Here is a 22,569-nt window from a genome sequence, read left to right on the forward strand (position 1 = left end):
GGAGCCAAAAGCCTCAACGACCCCCAAGCGGCAACCCAGCAGCAAGGGTTGCGGACGCGCCACCTCTACGCAGGCTGAAGAGCGAACAAACCGAACGGAAAGCGCCAAACACACTCCACAAGAACTAGGTCAAACCAGCGTTCCCCAACCGCGCATAGACTGACCCACCGGCCACAGACGCGACAGATCACGCAACAGACGCTGATGGACGCCCACTGAAGAAGGGACGGCAGACGATCGAAAATGCCAAAACATGTGCCCGCTCAGGGGTGACCAAACGGCCAACTAGGGGCCTGAACTGAAACACCGGCTGTGAAACAACGACCGCTCCACGCGCCCAGGTCACCGACAACAGAGAAATCGGACAAGAGACCCGACACGACAAACAGAAACCAAACACGACAAACAAGAAAGTAAAGGCCACTTCCGATCCAACGGGCACAACGGCCAACAGTTCAAAAGGGCATATGCTCAAAGGGGCCTTGCGTCGTTACATTGCCCCCCGCTTAGCAAAGGACGTCCTCGGCCAATTCACGAGCAAAGGAGCCCTCCCACCTCACGCTCTTCTAGCGTTGGATTATCCAATACACCGTCGTAAGCCGTCGGCCTTAGTTGCTGATAGTTTAAATAGGACGGCCCACCCGCAGATTACAGCGGAAGTCGTGCAGCCCCGTCTCGATACCATTGTATCACGGCAAAGGCGTAACAGGGGATATACTCAGATGGGCCTTCCGCCATTACACAGAGCTTCTGTGGACTTCTGCATGTCAAGGACATCCGGACACACCCAGGCACACACAACCTAACGGACCCATGGGTCGTCCATCGCACCATTCACCCTTCCTTCCTGCGACAATCCAACTTTAGCGCCGCCACATGTATTACATGTCAGGAGCTGGGACTTCACGATCACCCGTCGACCGGCACAGGGACCAACAGCGGCAGCGGTGCCGCCGGCGCCGCCAGCGCCGCCGCATTGTGGCTGGGGAAGCTGCTGCTGCGGCCGGATCATCTCCCAGCCGGGCTGCGACGACTGTCCCTCAGCCACGCCAACGTGCTGCATGTCCCCGGAGCCGGAGTACGGCAGATCCAAAGACTGGAGCTCAAGAGGGGATGCCGCTGGCAGGGCGGTGCATCACCGAATCGACCCTGCGGCAGCAGTGGAGGCGACGGCAGCGGAAGCGACGTTTAGCAGGCTTTCCGGGACTGGTCCTGCACCGAGCTCGCCGGGTGCTCCCGGGCATCTCCAAGGGCCCTGGAGATTGTACGGCGTGCCGTTTCTGACGCATCTGCAGCTGGCGTCGGTGGCGCTTGGGTCGACCGAGCTGAACGCCGTGTGTGGCAGCTGCGGCTGCCAGCTCCCATCGCTTTCTCTCTCTCGGCATTGCGGGCGGTCCCGAGAGACGGCCGAACCCCCTTGAGGTGGGTCTCCCAGGCTTGTACGGCAACAGGTGGCGGGGTGAGTGGAAGGCGTTTTATATAGGATGCATTAGGCGGCTCTCTATCTTCTGGCCCTGCTGTCTGCAGTGGGGCCTAGTATAGTTGTACCGCGATGTATTACTGTACCGTTTCCGAAAAAGTAGGGACCTGATTGGCTACCAGCTTGTCAGTTCACTTCGGAACGCGTGGAGCTGTTGTGGAGCTTGATGATTTTGTTCGCGCTTGCCGTTTGAGTGATTTACTTCATTCACCACAACCGCAACAGTTCCTCTGCGCCGCACTGCATCGCTCGTCCAAACGGCGCCATCAGATCTACTCCAGTAGATCGAGATCTCTTGACAGGTCCGCGCTCTGAGCCGTGAAGCTATGATCTGTCGCGGTTGGTGAACAACTGTCAACGGCCAGTTGAGACCGACATGCTGTGAACCCCCACGCTGTCGGAATGGCGCCCGTGGACAGTGAAGCCGTCCGGCTAGTCGGAGTCCTTCCCATTGTGCTGGCCACGATGCCTAATTTGGCGCAGCTGGTCTTAATCCTCCTGGAGTCGGCCGCCATGAGCATGGAAACCGCGGCGCCGCAACTGGATCAACCAATGTCAACCCCCCCCCGGAAAGGCCCCCGGAAACGCAAAGCTGTCGGCTCCATTCCCCGGAGCCCTTTGGATTGCGAACACGCTGGCGGGTGCACGGCTGTTCATCTGTGTTGGAAGGGAATATCGCCTACGTCTCCTAGTAAGACTCGGCGTGTCGTGCAAGTGGGGGGTTCGGAGTTGCGCATGGCTTGTAAAACGACCCGTAGGTCGTTACAACTTCCTACCTGTAGGTACGCAGCAGCTTCATTTGCTCCTGGCGTTCCTCAGCGAGCTGCTTCTGTTTGGGGTTTGTGCAAGGAAAGGGTGCCGGAAAGGGCAGCAAGAAGTAGCTCGTACAGGAAGGCACGTTGCATCTGAGTGTGTCGTGTTGTATCTGAATGACCCAGGAAGGCGAAAGGTTGTAGCGCTAAAGGCGGTGCAAATGGAGGCGCCTTAAGAGAGCCCCGCTGTTCCGGGGCCAGGATAGGACGAGCAGCGAGTAAGATGAGGTCAGGAGGACCAATGGATAGCATGAGGCTGTATACCTAACGCGCCCCGATGTTGGAGCCGGTCTACTGGGTGGCATGGCGTGTGTAGCATGGGAAGGTATGGATAGTCTAGGGAGCGCCGTTCCAACTGCTGAACCGTCGGATCATGAGCACACTGCACAATTTGCCATTTTGCTATTCGATTGAGGGGCGGCGACGGGCCGAGGAGATACACGACAAAAGTACATCCAAGCCACGATCGCATTTGCCTAAGGATTGACGGCGGATGGAGCCACCTGACGCTTGAGGTGCAGCCTCCAAGAAAGGAGGTCATCATCGTCGTCGCCGATTCTGCAATTTGGGGCGTGGTCAGCGAAGTCGTTGACCGCCTTCAAGACGCCCTGGAGCTGGTGGGATGAGGTGTCGAAGCTCTGCAGTGGTGGTATGTGTTGTGTGGGTTGGGGCTTTGGGTGGGTGGGTGGATGCGGTGGGTGCGGGGGAGGGCCGGCCGCACAGGCCGGAGGCCCCCCCCCCAGACCCAAAGCCCCGCTTGCGGGTTGAGGCACGGAGGAGGTCCCCGCATGCCACCGACACGGACCAGGTGTGACCAGCGCAACAATGTTTTGTTGTGCTGGTAACGGACGGGACGTAGCCCTTGGAGACGAGGAAGAGGACGAGGGCGCGGCATGGCGGCAGCGGCAGCATTAGAAAGAGGCGGATGAGGTGGTCGTTGGGGGGGGGGGTAGGGAGAGAAGAGAAGAGAAGAGAGGGCTTCTGGGCGGGCCGGTAATGCCGGTGATGTACCTAGGGCCGGGACTGGTTGGGGGGTGGGCAGGGGTGGCAGCGCATGGGGGCGGTGTCTGGGGCGAGGAGTGCCAGGTCCTCTGGGCCCGGAGGGCCTGGGACACCGACATAGCTACCGACATATCCACCGCCATATACGGGTACCAGCTCTAGGCGGCAGCTGCAGCAGTCCTCGAAAAAGAAGAAGGGGAGGAACAGGACGCGGAAAAACGGTTTATTGATGTGCAGGATGTATGAGGGAGGGGAAGGGGGGTTCCAGGAATGTCAACCAGCGGGTGGCAGCTAGCGGTCGGAGAGAGGTAATATGAGGGTGGGTGGGTGGGCGTACATTGAGCCGTACACGGTACTCGGTGGAAACGTTGATGCCGTTGACGATGTCGGTAGCGATGATGGCTACAAGGTAATGGTGGTGATGGGAGTGCAGATTGTTGGGGTGGTGGTGGTGGTGGTGGTGGTGATGGTGGTGGTGGTGGTGGTGGTGCGGAGTCCTGATTGAGGGGGACGAGAGGGGGCGGGCTGTGGAGGGGGGATACGGTCACTGAGGACGTGCAGGAGGCAGAGGAGGCAGCGGAACCCCACAGACAGCAGGTGTGGTGTGGTTGGTGTGGCGTCAGCGTCGCACGCATTATTAGTAATTTCGTTTTATCATCTCTGTCTGCGGCGGCCTTCAGGTTTGGGACGGCTGACCATTGCTGTGAAATGCGGAATGCACAGCGGCGCAAACGGTGGCGATATTGCCTTTTTGTTGCGCTGTGGCCGTGCTGCTGCTGGTGTTCTGTAACATTGCTGAGTAGGTGTAGAGGGGATGAGGGAAGACCTCATGAAGCCCGGGTTGTGCCGCGGCTGCTGCTCCTGCTGCTACTACCACCACCATGTTGCATGACATGCCAGGGATGCTCTCCCACCTCCACCACCACCTCGCCAAGGAAAGGAACGGGGAAATAAACGAATTCGCGAACCAATTATGATGATGGCGATAAGAGCGGAGTGAATGTTTGTGTACGAGAGTATATGCGTTGGTGCCGTACGGTTTGGAGGAGCGGGGATGTATCATTGGTCGGTGCAGGCGGAGGAAACGGCTCCACGGGGGTTTGGGATATCCTGTCTATGGCCCACCGGGGGAGGGGAAAAAAGGAGGAAGTCAGAGGGCAGCAGCAGATTCTTTCCCTTCTTTCCTCATCTGTGTCGCGAAATACATCGATAAATCTTCACTTCATATAAGCCTCATAAATTTGATAAGGGGAAACGTCTTAGTTCGTCCAAATTTGAGCCACTTAAACAAAAAATACTAAGCTGGAAATGTCGAACGTTGAAAACCAGGGCAGATGCAAACCGATCAAAACGAGGCTGCGCAAGGAACTGCAGCTATCCACAACGTGGTAAAATAGAACGAAGGCACTTGGAATTACCGTAACATTCAAAAGTATAAAATGGCAGGTTCATACTGAAGTTGACCCTCAGCGTCAATTTTGTCGGCGAGTATATTGGCTATCATAACATGGCCCAAATACCCTAACGTTTGCCTTCGTTGCTTTGCAGCAGAGCGCAAGGACAGTGATAAAAAAAAGCAGCACATCGCCTGATCAGTGATGACCGCGAGAAAAAAAATTCTTTCCTTAGCGCCACAGCGGTATTCTGAATATGCTGAACTCATCAAATGTACCCTATCCACAGGAAGAAGAGGAGTTAAACTCTCACTCTCAGCACCAGACCGCAGGCGGCACATGCTTTCTGCCTCACCCCCTTGTCCCACTTTTTCTTCACGAGGCGCCATCTTGTCAAGGGCCCCCGCCCACACATGCCCACCCGAGCACACGCGCCGGCTGATCACCACCACACAGCCGCTGCGATTCAAACGCCGGAAGTCTCGGGCTGGTCCTCAGGCTCCCCCCGACACCGATATCGCTATCTTCCAAAAAGTGTCTTGCGCATTTCGTCATGATCATCATCACCATTCATGATTGTGTATAAAATATCCATATGTAATAGACCATGTCAACTCTCCTACCTTGACATGACATCATAAACAAAACCACAATCGGATGATGGACTTGATGACGACTCCAACTATGACGTTTTACCACAGCGGTATTACCAAAAACTGCAAAAGTGCAGTGGTAGCGCACAACTAACTAATACAAACGCTTGTGTTTTGTTCGACAACAGCTGACATCTGACGCCGTCTGACCACAACGGTCACCTAGTCTTCCTTCTTGCCAACTGTCCATCAACCCTGCCAAATAACTGCCCATTCACTGCCAACGTGCCGTCGGCAAAACTTGATGGTCTTTCTCCAACACACACCACCGCACACGTGTACTACCAGAGCGACCACATACACGCACACGCAAACGTGCACACGCACAAGCCACGTCACCCAAACGGGTGTACGGCCCTGCTCGGAGATGGGAGTGTGCCGTACAGCCCACAGCCCGTCCCCCCGCACATACATATATACATACATACAATTCAGGCACTACTGGTAACTACGCATACACCGATGCCCCCGGAGGTTCCGGGATCGAGACCTGTCAGGTCGAAAATCCTTCCGATGGTGGAAAGTAATAATGTCCCTAGTCAATGGACGGTGGTGACCTGGGATTAAGTTGACTCGCGAGCTGACCAGGAATGGAAATGAGCCGCCGTTGATCCGGCAGATCAGTGGTGGGTGTGGAACCTAAGCGATCCACTGAGAAGTTGACTAGGGTGACTAGATGAGGGTGCCCCGAAATACCAGGCAAGGCAGGGTTTCGCCGGGTAGCTGCCACGGGTGAAGATGTGCCCCCTTGTCCCACACGTCACACATAGGGACCATCATCTTCACGCGCCGCCGCCGCCAGCGACAGCCGGACGCCCGTCCGGCCTCACCCCCATCCCCGTCCCCGTCCCCGTCCCCGCCACCGCCACGTCCGTCAGTCGCCCATCCACCACTATCTGCAGCCGCCTCAAGCCCCCCATGAACCTCCGGAGGTGAAGCGCCCCAGCCACCGTCGGGCCCTGGGCCATAAAACACACCTTTTCCAGGCTCCGAGACCAGTCACTCCATCCCATGGCGGCGACAGCAGTGCCGCCGCCTGCGGCGGGGGCAGCGGCGGCGGCAGCGGCGGCGGCGGAGCCGCCGCTGATGCTATTAGCTCCTGCCGGCACCATCACAACCCACGACCCGGGCTGGCCGGTTGCCGTACCCGCCGCCGCCGCAATGGCGGCAACCGACGGACCATTACCCCTCGACCCTGCACCTCCTCCTCCAGCATCATAACCAGGTACTGAGCCGTCACCAGCGCCGCCATAGGAGGCTAAACCCGCCGGCGGTTGCTGCTGCAGCTGCAGTGGCAGTGGCAGCGGCGGCGGCGACGGCGGCGGCTGGTGCCTGACCATTGCGTTGAAGCTGGGGTCCAGCACTAAGGGGGTAGCGAGGCTGTCAGGGTCGCCGGATGCGCCCGCCCAACAACGGAGTACGTGGTCGGAGCAGGACGCCGCCGCGCCGCCACCCACCCGGAGCTCCCTCAGCCGCGGGACCACCCGCGGCAGCTTCGTCAACGCGGGCCACAGGAAGCGCAACCCGCCGAGGAAGCTGTACGGCGGTACGGACAGCCACGCGGGGGAGTCCAGCGCACCCGCCGCCGCCGCCGCAGCAGCAACCGTTGCCGCCGGTAAAGCCGGCGACAGGGGGCCCAGTTGCGCAGGTGGCACTGCCGCCGCCGCCGCTGTCGTTGTTGGCGGGTCGTCGGCGCAGCAGTGGCGGCGCCGGGGGTAGGCGGTGGCGGCGTATGACGCCAGTACGTCGGCGGGGCGGTGAAACGTGCCGATGTTGAGGGTGAGGCCGGTGACGGAGGCGGGCAAACACACGACCAGTGGTTCTAGAGCCTCGGCACTTAGGCCAAAGCTGAGCCGTACGGACGAAAGACAGCTGTACCCACCGCCGCCGCCGTCACCTTGCTCGTCCCAACCACGCCCGCTGTAGGGCCCAGCCTCCCCGTCACCTCTGTTGCTGCCACCGCCTCTACCGCCATCGCCATCCGAACCCACTGTTGACGACGACGACGACGGGTGAGGCGACGGGTGAGGAGGCGGCGGCGGCGGCCGCTGCAAGGTAGTAAAGGCACGGTCTGAGGTAAACGACAGCCTCCGCAGCTGCGGCTGCCTCAGCATCCACAGTACGGAATCCAGCGGTGAAAATGGCTCTTCCTCAAACTGCTCTTCCGTAACAACCTTGTCACCGCCGTCGCCGCCGCCGTGGCTGTCGATGTACGTGTCGTCGGGCCCAACACGATGCCGACAGAGGCCGGTGGACGGCCACGAGGGGACGATGGCGCGCTGCTCCGCTACGATCAAGTGTCGCAGCCGGGGCAGTCCACGCCCGCCCACCACCACCGCCTTCAGCGACCCAAGATCCATAAGGCCCTCCAAATCTAGCACAAGGCGCTCCAATGCCGCCAGGGAGGCTGGCGGCGGTTGCTGCTGCTGGTGCTGCTGTACAGCGGCGGTGCTGGCCCCCGCATCTCCTCCTCCTCCTCCTCCCCTTCGGGATGATGACTCGACCGCCGCTGTCGCCCTTGCAGTTGCTAGCTGCAATGCCCTCAACGCGCCAGGGGCCGACACGCCACTGAGCTCCAGGGAGGAAAGGCGGGGCAGGCGGCGCAGCGCGGCGCCCAGGCAGGCGGCGCACAGCTGGTCAACGACCCCGCCGCCGCCGCCGCAACCATTGCCGCATTCACCGCCGTCGTTGTTACCACTGCCACATGCACGGTGCTGCCATTTCGGCACATCGGCTGCCTCTCCACGGGGTTCCATTGTACTGAGCGCGCCGCCGATATCGAAGTCGTGACCCGTGGGTCGGTCGTCACCGCCGCTCTGCAGCAGCCCCAGGCGCAGCGATGTCAAGCCCGTGGGTAGGGCCCAGAATACCGAGCACCAGCCGGTAGCCCCAGGCAACCCATCACCGCCTGCATCACCGCCTGCATCGCTCACCGCTCGCGCCGCCGCCGCCGCCGCCGCCGCCGCCTCGGGATGAGGCCGCGGTGCCGTGACACGGAAAGGACGCCGCCGCAACGGCGGTGGTGGCGGCAGCACCGTCACTCGCAGCAAAGCCAGCTCCTGAAGCCCTGGGGCGCGCTGTAGCACCCGCGCCAGGAGCTCCAGGGTGGGGCACCAGGACGCCGCCACCGTCGCTGTCGCCGTCATCAATTCAGCATCCCGGCACGTCGGCCCTGGCCAATCCGGCCGCCGCCGCCCCTGCCATGGACGTTGCTGCTGATCTTTAACTTTTGGAGACAGCTGCGCATCGCTGCTGCAGTCGCAGGCGGTGCGAACGAGCTCCCCGTGCTTTTCTAAGCTGTGCGACCCGTGGGTCTGCGGCAAACCGCTGTGCCTGCAGGCCGCTACGATGTATGACCCATGGGTCTGCATCCCGACCACCAAGCCGTCCAGCTTCAGGGAGCGCAGGTGCTGGGGCCGGAGGGAGGAGAGAAACGTGCGCCAGTAGCAGCAGGTCAAGGAGGAGAAGGAGGGCGTAGGTGGAGGCGGCAGCGGCGGCTGTGGAGTAGCTGTGGTGGCGAGAGCTTTGGAGGGGAGTGCGGGGGGAGGGAGGGTGCGGCTGGTGGGTGGGAAGGTCCTGGCAGGTGAGAGGTCCGAGTCGTTATAGTTCTCGTTGTAATCCTGGGTAATGTCCACGATGGCCAGGGCTGGTAGCCGGCGGAGAAGGGCTGCGAGGTGCTGGGGCTGGGGGATATTTTGTTGGGACGGATGGGCGGGCAAGAGAACCTGCAGGGGGCGAAGGCAGGAAAAGCACTTTCGGAATGTGAAAGAGGGATATATGCAATACAATTGATCTGTAAACGCCGCTGCCGCGCTGGCCTGGCGTCGCACGGTGCAGTGCGAGACAAGCATTTCTCTGAGACAATGAGGAACCCAGCTCCTTGGCGAGGCAGAAGATGTCACATGATGGGTTAGACAAATTGAATTATTACCTCGATTGGCTTTCAGTTATCGAGCTTGTACAGAACAGATCTCTTGTAAACTTTCGCACAACTCCGAAACGAAAGTTTACCTGCAGGCGTCTCCGCTCGGCATCAGCAGCCAGGCGAGATTCATGGCATACGAGACGCAGCAAGGGCGAAAATTCATCTCCAATCGTGCAGATCAGTGGACGGCAAGCAGAAGCGAACGACAAGTTTGGACTCAACGCTTCCTGATCAATACAGTCTTTATCGTCTACTGTCATTTGTGAGGTTTAGAGGTTCATGCATCGCAGTGTGTTCCGGAAGTCCTGGTGCATCAGGGCTGCCGAAGGGGTTTTCTTGCCGTTATCGGCCCCCGTACAACGAACATTTCAGTGCGCTTGCATACGTCCATCAGCGTGTATCACATCCGGTATCACTGGCGTTAAACAGTACAGGCTTGCTCTTTTTGCCAATACCTTCTAATTGGATAGACATCGTTAACCCTCTATGCAACCAATATTTTGCAGGATCAACACATTTTGAACCTTTTTTACTTATATAGATATTTACTACTTAAGCTTAACTAACGACGCCGCTTGCTGGAGACAATAGGAGTCGGACCTCCTAGTTTTGTCCTTAGAGAAGTCGCTGTGTTCAATGACACAGGCAAATAGCTTGCGTATGGAGCCCGTTATGAATCAATAGCATATTCTCATCATCATTCATACATTTGGGGACTAACGCGTTTTATGTCTCTGCCTCGTCGCATCGCAATTAGCGCCCCTTCCTCGATTGGGCGCCCAGCCCGCCCGACACTACTGCATAACCTCGTTCTCCGCCTACGCCAACCAGCATCACCTCTACCACAGGGTCCATGGCCCTGCCGCCCTTGGCGCCGCCGCGCTCGGCCAGCCCCGACCGCGCCGCCTCGCCTCCCACCATCTCCCCCCGCGGCTCCCGTATAAGCTCCATCGCCCCCTTGGCCTCCTTCCGCGCCACAATCACCTCCGAAACAAACCTTGGCAGCCCCACCACGGGAAACACCCGAGGCAGCGCCGTACAAGGCGCTCGCAGCACCTCCGGGGGTTTACCACCTGCCACGACCGCCTCCATCACCGCCCAAACCACCTCCCCCGCCTCCTCCCCCTCCCTCTCCCCAGCCCGCCGCGGCTCCGCCCCCTCCACCGCCGCCGTCGGCCCACGGGTCGCCAGCGGTCCGCGCAAACTCACCCACTCCCAGCTGGCGGCGCAGCTACACGGACAGTTGACGGACGTCTTACGAATGGAATGGAGGCGGATTAAAACCAGCAATCTAGGTGTGTACGACATGTGGTCTCGATGTGTGTGAACGACATGCCGTGTACGACGTCTGTGCGTTGGGAGTTAAGAGAGAGGCGTGTTCAATTGCCCTCTTCTTTCCTGGCTTCCCCCGGCTTACCCCTCCGCGGGAGCTTCGAACGCCAACACACACACCTCCCCTTCCCCTTTCCCCTCCCCCTCCCCTCCCCCTCCCCCTCTCCCCCCCTCCCCCTCTCCCCCCTCCCCCTCTCCCCCCTCCTACTCCCCCCCCCAGGTGTTCTCTCCGGCACTGCGGTCGTTGAGGAGCTCCTCCTCCGCCGCATCCGGTCCTGGTGCTCGGAGCTGCACATGCTGGCCATATCCTCTCCCACAGCATCTTACAAACTGGGGAAGCTGTGTCAGAGTATGGAGGGAACGGAGCTGCAGCAACTGCTGGTGAGCGTCGTATAAGTATGCGAGAGGGTGGGGGTGGGGGTGGGGTTAGGGGGGCTGCATGGGCTGTGTGGGGCCGCGGAGATGCTGAAGGGCAGGGGGTCGGGTTGGGACTTGGGGAGCTGGAGGTCCACCGTGTGGAGATCAGGAGAGGCAAGTTGATGACAGTGCAGCAGCTGTTGGCGGGCAGTTGGCTCATTGCGTGGTCAATGGCATCATTCTTTCCCCCCACCCTCCTCTCCCCTCTCTTAACACCCTCCTCTCCCCTCCCCCCCCTCTCCTTCACACGCAAAACCCACCTCCGCGATACCCCACATCCCCACATCGGCGACAGGTTATGTTCGACCAGACGGGCCACCCAGACCTCTCCGACTTTGTTCGTGTGTTGGTGTTCAACACGGCCGACCCTGCCGCCAAGGAGGCGGTGGGGGACCTGCGGGCGCTGAGAGGGATTAAGTCGGCGGGGAGGAGAGGTAGGGTACGACATGGCGGTGTATACGGGTTCGTGGACCCTAGGGACAGTGTTGGGTTGTGTTGGGGGGAAGGGGGCGAGGGTTTACGACGGCGGTGGCGGCGGCGGCGGAGGAGGAGGAGGAGGAAGGGAACATGATGCATCATTCCAGTACACACACACACACACACACACCGACCAACTTTATTCCCCCGACCCCCCCCGGCGTCTCCCCCCATCCAACTTCATCACAGCTCGCAGCACTCCCAGTACGAGCGGCAGCAGCCGGCGCCGCGCCCCGCCCGTCCTCCTCCCCACCCCCCGCACCGTGTCACACGAACCCGATGACCCCGCTTCCCTGAGGTTCGCGGGGCTTCTCCCGGAGGGCCACAGGCTGGTGGCGGGGGCGCACGCCGCGGCGGAGAGGCGGCGGCAGCGGGAGGAGGACGAGCGGCGGGCGGCGGAGGCGAGGGAGGCGAGGGCGCGGGCGCGGTTTGAGGCGGCGGGGGGCCGGCGGAGATTGGGGCTTCACTGCGACAGGAGGTTGTCAGGTGTGCGTGTGTGTGTATGTGTGTATGTGGGTTGGGGGGGAAAGCTGGGGGTTGGGGTTCTAGGGTTTATTTGAGTGGTGGGTGGAGGGGGGAGAGAGGGGGGAGAGAGGAGGGTGGTGGGTGGGTGGGTTGCGGGCAAAAGAGGGAATGTGGATTTGCTTAGGGATCCAGAGGGGCGATGAAGGGAAGGGAGGGAAGGGGAGGGGGCCACCACCTCTCCAAAGAGTCTTACACTCAGCATGTCACACGGTACATACACGTCACCTACACACAAAAACACACAAAAACACACAAAAACACACAAAAACACACAAAAACACACAAAAACACACAAAAACACACAAAAACACACAAAAACACACCCCCACCCGCCTCCAGGCCCTCCAACTACCCCCCCCCTTCCCCCCTCCCCCCCTCCCCTGGTTCGTCTTTCCCCCCCTCCCCCCCCTCCTACGGCTCGCTCATCGGGTCATGTGGGCCCCCCAACTGTGAAGACTCATCCTCCTGGTCGTCCGTACTGCGAAGTCGGTCCGACAAACAGGAGCTATTGCCGTACTACCTGGCTGACGTGGAAGAGCAGTGGCGGCGAACCGTCGCGACCCGCGTCCCGGCGGAGGGTGTGTACGACTCGGTGATCATGTCGCATGAGGCCTTGCCAGTGTACGAATCAATGCCGGATGCGGCGCTTGTACGGCGGGAGGCGGAGGAGGCTGCGGCGGCGCCGGTAAGAGCTGTGGGGGCTGTGTGTTACCCGGGGTGGTGGTGGCGGGGGTTAGGGCTGTGGGGATGTAGCGGCCTGGCAGGATGCGGTGGGAGGGGGTTGGGATCTGATACGGAAAACTTAATAACCGAAGCTCAACTACCACCATAACCACCATAACCACCACCTGAAGTGTCCAACCCATGGTTCAAGGGTTCTGATGAGTGAGGAAGAAGGTGAAGAATGTGGGCTTCGCTTCCCTTGGTCAGTTGCCACAAAACCCTTCCCCCTTAACCACCCAACAACTACATAACCGCCTCCCTTACCTCTCGCTCGCAGCCATCGCGTCACGGCCTGGCTGCCGGTTCCGTCAATGCCCGGGCCGCCCAGCCATTCTCCGGGCTCTTCAACACCTTCGGAAGCGGCGGCGGAGCCGCAGGCGGCGGCGGCGGCGGCCGGCCCAACGGCGGCAGCGGCACCGCCGCCGCCGCCAGCGGTCCCCGTCGCATCACCTCCGGCCGCCCTGGCAGTGGCCGCGGGCCTCAGCTGCTCCCCCCGGGGGGCGATCACTCGTCCACATCCACGGCGGGTGGGGGACCGCCCTCGGTGGGGTTGGAAGCCAGCGGCACGGCGTCTTCTAGATTCTTCCCTGGGGCGGCGGGGGGGGCCGCGGCGGGGGGAGGGAGTGGGGGTGTAGGCCCCGGGGGGGCGGGGCCAGCCAGGCGCGGAAATCGGTCGGTGGTTATGGCGGCGAGCGTGGGGGGCGGCGGGGGCGGAGGGGAGGGTGGAGGTGGGGGACACGGTGGTGACGCTGCGAGTGGCGGCTGAGGGGGTTTAGGGGGCGGGCAGGGAGGCAAAGGCGGGCAGGGAGGGAGGAGCTGTGCAGGTTGTTAGGTGCATGTGTGTGTGTGTGTGTGTGTGTGCGTGTGTGTGTTGGGTGCCGAGGGCGGACGAGTCGCCAAGCACGTCTTTTTTGGGCTATAGCGGGTGGGCGGGTGGGGCGCCGGGTGGTATGACGTTACGTCCTTCAAGCGGTACATGTGTGTGTGTACATCAAGTCATCGAGTTGTCCTCCGGCCGCAGGTACCCGGGGTGACCAGTGGGGGGGGCCCCCGCAGGTATACAGGCAACTAACCCCCATGTCAGTGGGGTGTGTGTGTGGAAATTCAGTGTGTGTGTACGTATGACTTAGATTACACTGTGGACCGCGAGAGCCTGGGGCCGAAGCCGAAACACAGCGCAAGGGTCGGCAGCACACAGCACAAGTCGGTTAGTCTTGTGTGCTCCCGACCCCGACTCAGACTGCCAACGTACATATGTATGTATGTGCGCTTGCGAGTGCAGTGTGTGTTGTGTATTTATGTGTATGTATGTGTTTTTCTGTGTGTGTGTGAAGTGCATGAATCAACCCAGTTAGTTCAGTTCGGTCAGTTCCCGGGTTCCACAAAGCTGGCACCTCTGCCGTACATGGCGGCGGCGTGACCATGCAGGAGTCCTCATAATCACATCGCCCTGTCGACTCGACTCAATGTACGGCAGGTGTCGCTGCGCGTGTGCGTATGTATGCATGTATGTACATGTATGTATGTGTGTATGTATGTGTATGCTCTTGAAGCATCAGAACACGCCCCGCCGTGCGCCGTGCTGACGACTAAGCAGCAGCAGCAGCAAACGCGACACTTTTACCTTAACCGGTGACAGTTGGCGGTTAATCAGTTGTCGTACGCATTTCATTTCATCTCCTTCAACTAATACCGGTAGAGATGGTCACCCCGCCCAAACCCCTGTTGGCGATACTCACACACACATGCAACACACGACACGCAAGCATGTACGACTGTGCGGGTGGCGCGGTGGGGTGTAGTACTTGGTGTCCTTACATGCCACCTCGGATTTCCATTTCCCGCGACCATGCGCCGGTCTGATCGTGTCCCTCGCTGCGGTCACTTGCCCAGGAACAGCAGCAGATGACGGTGTGTGGTAAACTGAACGCGATGTGTGGGCGCATGTGTAGAAGCCGTGTCACAGACAAGTAGGCGAAGGACAGGAGCCACTTCTCAGCTGGCACAGTCTTGTCGCCTCGCGCGAGCAAGAACGCGACCAAGACCTTCCCCTTTATTCCCCTTTGTTCCCGGGGCCTGGCCCCCTCGTCCCTAAATGGAGTGATGGCTTGGGGCGACGCCGGGGACAACAGGCGGAATGTGTTTAGTGAGAACTGACGAAGACTGAGTAGGCAGTCCAGGCGGGCATGGCGTCATGGCTGTCTGCTGGGGCTCTTTTCCCATACATGATGGAAGAAGAAGAAGAAGAAGAAGTAACATCACAGCCTTGTTTTCCCTCTACAGAAGAGAACGTCACATGAATTACATTTACACAAAATATCGCCAATCTCTCCTCTCTCCTTTTTATCTCTCTCTCCCTTTCTTTTTTCTTTAAATACAACTTCATGACCGACCGTCGTAGTGAACACGACAATGAGCCACTAATACAACAGAATAGAATTTTCGTTCAACATTCGCCCGTACGGCTTCTAAACCCAAACGCCTAAATGGTGAAAGAACATCAAGCCCTCTCGTATCTCCCCGCGACGCACACGTCCACTTACATAAAAAAAACCACACCACATGTAAGGAAGCACAAATACATCTGTCTTCCCCCTTCCCCTTTTGCCGTACGAGCACATGCACGTACAACGTACATTCGACTACATAAAGCAATTTATGGCCTTTGTGTGATCCTTGCTTGGAATGAGCAACTCGTACAAAATGACGTGAAGACACACGTATACATACATACATACATACATACACCTCTTCCCTCAGACATGTGCACACGAGCGACCCCACTACGGGATTACGGGCCACCGATGCTTAAAAACTTGGAAAAAAACCGCGCAGTTCCCAGACGATTTCGGCTCCACTTTCATTCAGACACTGACACAACTCCCGCCCTCCCAGCGCCACGGAAACTCAGGATAACACTATCGCGCAAATTGGGATCGACGTTGAGGGGGAGGGGGAGGGGGAGGGAGGGGTTACGGGGAGGCAAGTAAAGGCCGTTAAGGGGGTCGGACAGCTCTCCTCCTCCTCCGCCTTGAAAGCGGCCGCGGAGCCCCGGGGGATAGTCGTTGCCACCGTTGCATATCGAAAGGGCTGCCCAAATCCGGACATTTCCGCGACTCGACCTCATTTTTGGAGGACGTGTGTGAAATAATTAAGCACGGCTGCCCCCCGAAGGGTCCCGGAAGGCCAGGGGGATCCTCTCTCTCTCTCTCGCTGTGTGAGTGGGGTTGTGTGTGGGTGTGTGTGGCGCAAAACCAGAGGTACAGGTAGCCGAGTCATGCCCGGGGCCGAAACGATCATATAATCTGCAGAACCCAAATAAGACAGTACCGATTACACCCCCACATCACATCCTTTCAACCCCCGAACGCAGCAGACCGAAACACAAACACAGACACGGGGAAGCGCGCAGAGAAAGCGCATGGCACGATGCTCCTGTCAAAGACGCGCATGCACGCACACGCGCACATGCACACACGCACACACACGCATAAGCACGCATACACAGCACAAAACGCACACATATGCACATACGCGCACACATATGCACACACACATGCATGCACACACGCACACACACGCGCATCAAATTGATATTCCAGGCGCCACCCAAACAGCCATTGGACGGTTCTCCTTCCCTTCAAACGATAACGCGGCTACTCTGTCGCAAGATTTGAACGACATCTTGGTTGGACACGCACAACCCGAACAACGGCAGACAACGGCAGTTAGTACGACAGCCGTCTGGTACTCCCAACCAACCAACCAATGCTCCAGAACCTCCACCCGGTCCTCCTCTTCCTCATGCTGCCAATGGAGGCCTCATTTCTTCCTCTGCGGCACCGCGGTCACCGCGGCTGTGTCGGCGGCGGGGTTGGCTGCAGCAGCGGGGTTGGCGGGGTTGGCGGCAGCGGACGACGCGTTGGCGGGGCCGGCCGCTGCCGCTGCCGCGGAGTTCCCGTTCGTCGCCGTCGCCGGCAACGCCGTTGGCAGTGCCGTACCGGCCAGGGCTGTCGCCGCGGCGGCGAAGGAGCCCGCTGGGGCTGGGGCGGCGCTAATCCCCGGCAGCGGACCCGGGATGGGAGTCGTGGCCGTAATCTCAATGCTCGTCAAGTTGGCGTAGTCGGCCTGGAGGTTGCAGCACTCAGGGTTTCAGGTCTTGCAATTTCAGATTTCACGGAGCATGCGCTCCGGCTTAACACCAAAGAAAAAAATGCACGACAGCGGCAACAACAACAACAACAACGACTTCTTGGCGCATTACAGCTATATATACACACATTGCCCTACTACATTGCGCTTCACCCGTACATATTCCTACGCGTGCCGGCAGCCGGGAGCTTCCTTCCTACTCGCTGCTACAGAGGCATGCTACAATGCTACAATGCTACAATGCTACAGAGGCAAATTGGGTCCCCTTCCCCAAGCTGTCCAGTTCCCTTCATAGCGCGGTGCTCCACAGCGCGGTGGCATGGGAACAGCCCCCACCCCCACGGCCGCATATGTCCCCGCACTATACACACATATGTACCCCATACGCACATATGTACCCCACCAGCCCACCACCCATCTTCCTTCTCACCCTTTTCTCCTCCCTCCATCCGCCCCACCCCCACCCCACCCACCTTGGAAAACACAGGAGGCGGGAACAGCACGCGGTTCACGGAGTGCGCCACACCGTTGGACCCAATGAGGTCCGACTCCACGAGCTGGGTGGGGTGGGGAATCATTAAGATGGGGGATCGGAGCGGGGGAGACGGTGGGTGAGTGGGCAGGGGGCAGGAAGGGGATATGTAGGAAGGCGGTTAATGATATGGGTGGAAAAGAACTGTCTAAACCCCACCGGCAACATGAGAGGCTGTGTGTGTATGTATGTATGTATGTGTGTATGTATGTGTGTATGTGTGAGGGGGATAAACGGGATTTCTTGTTTCGCGCAGGTGAGGCAGCTCAGGCGTGGAAAGGCGGCTGTTAGGATTATTTCTTTTTCCGCTTGTTCCTGTGTTCTGTGTTTCGTTGATTTCACCACCTTGCTGCATTGAATGCCGCTGTCCGCGGCGCAGCTGCATCGCTCGCACGTGCGCTGGCAGAAGCCGCCCTGCCACTGGGCCGCCAGAGCCGAGGTCATGAAAGGAAAGAAGCACTTCTCGAACTTCTTCTGGTCCTCGCAAGTGTAATTGTCTGCACCGCAAATGTTACCAGGACGGGTGAAGGTGAATGGGCAGAAGGCCAAGTGAGCGAGTGAGTCAGTTACCCCTGACTTCAGGTGCAATGGAGTGGGCAATGGAGATTGGGAGTGAGAGGCTGTGAGAGGCCACAACCTGTGAAGCCTGCACCTAAGCACCGGCTGCCAGCCATTAAGTAACGCATTTTGGACCATTTGGTCATGCTTGCTGGACGATGATAGCAGCGATATCAAGGCACAGGAGAACGATGTTTTGCGTAGTGAGACGCACCTCCACCCTTCTCCCTCTCTCTCACTCTCTTTCTCTCTCTCTACCGCTCGTCCAACGTACCCGGGGTGGGTTTGTCCACGCAGTTGTCATGGAGCATCATAGACCCCTCCGTCATGCAGGGGTCGTTGAAGGGGATGATCTCAACTCCGCGAGCCGTCCAGATGGGCGTGTTGTTGAACATGTACTCTGATTTACATTTCCATATCCAAAAACGACATGGGGGGAAATTACGGCGTCCGGGGATTCCGCGTTAGGCCACAGTCACATTTTCGGAAGTTAGGAACTCGCGATGGAGAAACGCGTGAGCCAAGCAGGATTGGATTGCATCGCCTTCATAATTGTTTATCCTTATATTTGATTGACGAATCAAGTCGTATTTGCGCGTTCCCTGTGCCCCATCACCTCCCGTCCCGTCAAATCCCACCCCTTCCCATTCTCCTCCCCCTTCCCCTCCTCCTCCTCCTCCCCCTCCCCCGCCCCCATCCCCTCCCCAGCTGATCCTTGTTGCCCCTTGATGCCGCTCGGATCCGCAGTTGCCGATCCACGCACCTGTGGTGTACATGCCCGGAATGACGTGGTACTGCAAGATGTCCGGGAGCTCAGGCAGGCGGTAGAAGGTTTCAATGGGCAACCGCCGACCGTTGCCGAGCTGCCGCAACAGCACCTCGAACGACTCGTCCGTGGGCGCCATAACCTGATTCATATTTTACGGATTCAGGGAATATCGATACATTCGATCATATCTATTACTTATATATTTATCAATTTATTATTATATGTTATTTTGTTATTTATTATCTCACGATTAGGAATCAGAAGCAGCACCGCAACAAATTTTAACGCATCGCGCGTGCAGCTGCCCGTAAAAGGCTGACACTGTGTTTATCGCTCCACGAATGGAGCAGTTTTAGACCCACAGCAACCGAAAGAAACCGTCCAAGGAAGAATGAATATGCACCGACGCAACGAAGGATGAGCAACAATTCAATTCGCGCAACGTTTTTCTGGGGGGGGAGAGGAGGAGGAGACAAGTGAGCTAAGCGCTCGGATAGTACCGTGAATGGGCCGGCTGGGGGGATACCGGCGGGCGGCGGTGGCGGCGGCGGCGGGGGAGGAGGCGGCGGCGGCAGCTTGGAGCGATCCTGCGTCGCGCAGATCAGACCGAGGAAGATCAGACAGGACTGCGGTTCACAATCCTAGGAAAGGAGGCGCCGATGAACGGATGAGCGTGCAGGAAAGACCTTTCACTGTATCCTGGAAGCTAGTTAATCGCGAGGAGATAGGAATGCAGCACACCACGCAGCACACCGCAAGACGCAAAGCATAGCACAGTACGGCACAGTACGGCAACAGGTAGAGCTAGCACCACCACACACCAGCTGGTAGAAATGCCACCGTGCAGTCGAATGGTCCTTCGGAATAAAGACGCTTTTCAATTTCCCTATCAAACAATGTCCCCAGCATGGCAAAATCCGGGTTTTCGCCGCATGTGCGTAGGATTGGGGGAAGGTGTGCGTACGGAATAAGGGCCTCACCACTCCGAAACCGAACCACCAGGGAAATTGCGGCGCCACTTCGATTTGCTCCTTGGGCTTCGGTCTCTCCGGCATCTTGTAGTCGGGGGAGGAGGCGGAGGTGAGCTGCTTGTCCAGACCCGTGGTCTGCGGGTAGGGGAGGAAGTGGAGGCGGGGGGGAGGAAGTGGAGGCGGGGGGGAGGAAGTGGAGGCGGGGGGGAGGAAGTGGAGGCGGGGGGGAGGAGTTTGGAGGTATGGAAAGGGAAGGGAACGGAGCGCCGGATAGGAATACGGTGCGCGGCAAACAACCCCTGCTGAAGACGGCGGCGGAGGGAAGGGACGGGAGGGGACAGTGTGGGGATCACACACCCTAATGGGGGGGGCACAACACACACACCCCTCGCATTCCCCCGCCGTCATCTCCGGTTCATCCGTGACCTCATCTGTCAGCTCTTGCCCGCACCTCACCTCCTTAAGGGTGCACATACATACATACATAAATAACATTTATACATAAATACGTACATACATAAATAAATACACAAACACACACACGCCTCGTCGCGGCTCATTTGAAGCGCATCACACGCACTTGCAGAGCGTCCAGAAAGATCTTATGGCGACCTGTGCTTCGGAGCACCGTCAGCACGTCGTCCATCTCACTGATGCTGACGTAAGAGCCGTCCTCGGACAGGTGCAGCGCGGACCCCATGGTGGCGTCGGCCCATTTCGCGGTCGCTATCAAGGTTCCGTTAGGGTCGAACAAGTTCACCTCGTCTCTGCAGTTTGCGGTTAGTTTGTTAGGTAGTTAGTTGGGGTGCGGTGTAAAGGTGAAACCATGTGATGACGCTGCTGGTCACAGCAGGAAAGGTCACAACAGAAAATGTCAATCACAAAACAGCTCCCTCGTAAAGATATACAAACATACAAACACCCAAAACTTAATGTACCTGAAGCTGAGGCTAAAGGGAAAGCCGCAGGGTCCGCTGTCGTTCTTGGGCTTGAGCTCCAGCGTGCGGGAGGGTTCAATGGTGTAGTTGCCGGGCCCGTCGCAAGGCGGGGCGCCCATCACCAAGTTCATTGCTGCCGGCACGGAGCGAGTGTCGCTGTCCGTGAGCCGCCAGCCGGTCAGGTTGGCGGTCTGGCCGCCAATGTTGCGCAGTACAATGAGCGGCGTGGCGCCGGCGGCGGGGTACGGCACAATGCGGTCGATGACGACCTTCGCCGGCGTCTTGCCCTGGCACAGTTTAGGAGTGTCTTGTTCATCGTCGCCAAGATTTGCAGAAGGAGAAGCGGCAGGGAGGTCGAAGGCGGTCGAATCGAAACCGAGGTCAGGACCGGCAGAGTCGGCGCCGGGCCCCGCGGAGTCGCCGTCGTCCTGCAACGAGAGCGTGGTCGCTGCGCCACGAATGGAGCTGGGAGCGAGGCCAGCGGGGCCGGCAGCCCCAGCGGGGCCGGCAGCCCCAGCGGCGCCGGCAGCCCCAGCGGCGCCGGCGGCGCCGGCGGCGCCGGCGGCGCCGGCAGTGCGGGCGGCGCCGGCGGCGGCACCAGCTGCGCCGCCCCTGCTGGCGGCACCTCCGGCGCCAGCGGCAATAGCAGCGCCGGCCTTAGGCGCAGCCGATGCAGCGGCAGAGGCCTTAGATAGTCGCGGCGGTGGTAGTTGGTAGCACATTTGCGAGCAGGGTTGGAAAAAAGCATGTATAATACTTAAAAAAAACCGGAGGGTCAGAGTGGGCAGTGGGTTTCCATCATCAGGTGCGGACACAGCTCATAGCGTTGGCGAGCCATAGTGTATTCACACACCGTACATCGTACACACGTACACATGTACACCGTACACACCGACCACACGGCGCATTCAGACGGTCACCCATGACATCTAACAATTTGAACGACCCGCGTGTGTACGACTGCTGGTAGAAGTGGCCACAGACTAATCGTGGCTGTGGAGAACTGCGGGACCGCACACATACCGGCGGGATAGCGGGGCCGGTCGCTGACGCTGCCCCGGCCGGCCGCGCGGCGGCGGCACCGGGGCCGGCGGGGACAGCGGCGGCGGCAGCACCAGCGCCGGCGGGGACAGCGGCGGCGGCGGTAGTGGTCGCAGCCGGGAGGGCGGTTGCGGGCTTGGCGGCAAACTGCGCCCAGGTGCCTAGGGCAGTTGACGCCAGCACTGCCACGAGCAGGACAGCCCCGGCGCGGTGCCAACCCAGGAGCGATGACATGAACGAGGACTCCTTGCGGCTGGCGGCGGCACGGGTGCCTGCGGCCATTGCCGGCTTGCCCGGCTTTGGTGACATGGTCCTCTAGACGAAATAGAGGCGAGCTCGGGGGATAGAACTCCTCTGCTGCCGCTTATATGCGTTCAAGTACTGGTGGTAGTGCTACTGCCCCTGTTACTGCTCTGCAACAGTTACTTGGGCTGCTGCTTTCTCTACTGTGGAAAGTTGTGGCAATTTTGAACAGTCAAAAGTGTGCCTGTTGTGTGAAAGCAAAGACGCAGCTGTGTGGTGGGAGAAAGGGGTGTAGGGTTTGGCTGGAGGAGAGGGGTTCAGGGCCCCCACCGGCCCGCGACACGGCGATTAAGGGGAAGGACCCCAGATATGGACCGACCACTAAAAGCGTAGCTGCACACCGTGACCGCCTCAAAATACTTGGTGTAAATTACTGACACCAAGACATATGACTATACAACTTTACAATGGTTATATTTACTACTGCGTTTGCTTTGACATGCAAATGGATGGTGCGCACATATAGGGGGCTTTGTGGTTGATGCGTTCGGGCTTTGCCAAAGGCAGATTGACAGGTGCAATTTTTGATGGGTCGATTTGATGGACCGCAAGTCAGTCTGACACC

The 22,569-nt window shown here is 59.2% G+C and overlaps 4 protein-coding genes across 4 annotated transcripts; 1 reads left to right on the forward strand and 3 right to left on the reverse strand.

Moving 5' to 3' along the window:
- Positions 1–7,238: 7,238 nt before the first annotated feature.
- Positions 7,239–8,487, reverse strand: VOLCADRAFT_117894 (uncharacterized protein; the record flags this gene model as incomplete). The annotated part of the gene is made up of 1 exon (XM_002951715.1): positions 7,239–8,487. A coding segment is annotated over one exon (1,249 nt), but the record flags the coding sequence as incomplete, so codon positions are not given.
- Positions 8,488–9,246: 759 nt separating this feature from the next.
- VOLCADRAFT_117895 (uncharacterized protein) lies at positions 9,247–13,284 on the forward strand (the record flags this gene model as incomplete). The annotated part of the gene is made up of 7 exons (XM_002951619.1): positions 9,247–9,250; positions 10,406–10,561; positions 10,819–10,979; positions 11,311–11,449; positions 11,682–11,978; positions 12,473–12,702; positions 13,018–13,284. Coding segments are annotated over 7 exons (1,254 nt in total), but the record flags the coding sequence as incomplete, so codon positions are not given.
- Positions 13,285–16,562: 3,278 nt separating this feature from the next.
- Positions 16,563–18,899, reverse strand: VOLCADRAFT_105189 (uncharacterized protein; the record flags this gene model as incomplete). Its single annotated transcript, XM_002951716.1, has 5 exons — positions 16,563–16,868; positions 17,366–17,449; positions 17,770–17,921; positions 18,257–18,340; positions 18,746–18,899. The coding sequence occupies 5 exons, from the start codon at positions 18,897–18,899 to the stop codon at positions 16,563–16,565; spliced, it is 780 nt and encodes a 259-aa protein (XP_002951762.1).
- Positions 18,900–19,180: 281 nt separating this feature from the next.
- On the reverse strand, positions 19,181–22,010 carry VOLCADRAFT_92239 (uncharacterized protein; the record flags this gene model as incomplete). The annotated part of the gene is made up of 6 exons (XM_002951717.1): positions 19,181–19,200; positions 19,278–19,338; positions 19,732–19,857; positions 20,303–20,489; positions 20,661–21,346; positions 21,684–22,010. The coding sequence occupies 6 exons, from the start codon at positions 22,008–22,010 to the stop codon at positions 19,181–19,183; spliced, it is 1,407 nt and encodes a 468-aa protein (XP_002951763.1).
- Between the last annotated feature and the right edge of the window lie 559 nt (positions 22,011–22,569).

The sequence above is a fragment of the Volvox carteri genome (assembly GCF_000143455.1).
Source record: "Volvox carteri f. nagariensis unplaced genomic scaffold VOLCAscaffold_25, whole genome shotgun sequence".
NCBI classification, from domain to species: domain Eukaryota; kingdom Viridiplantae; phylum Chlorophyta; class Chlorophyceae; order Chlamydomonadales; family Volvocaceae; genus Volvox; species Volvox carteri.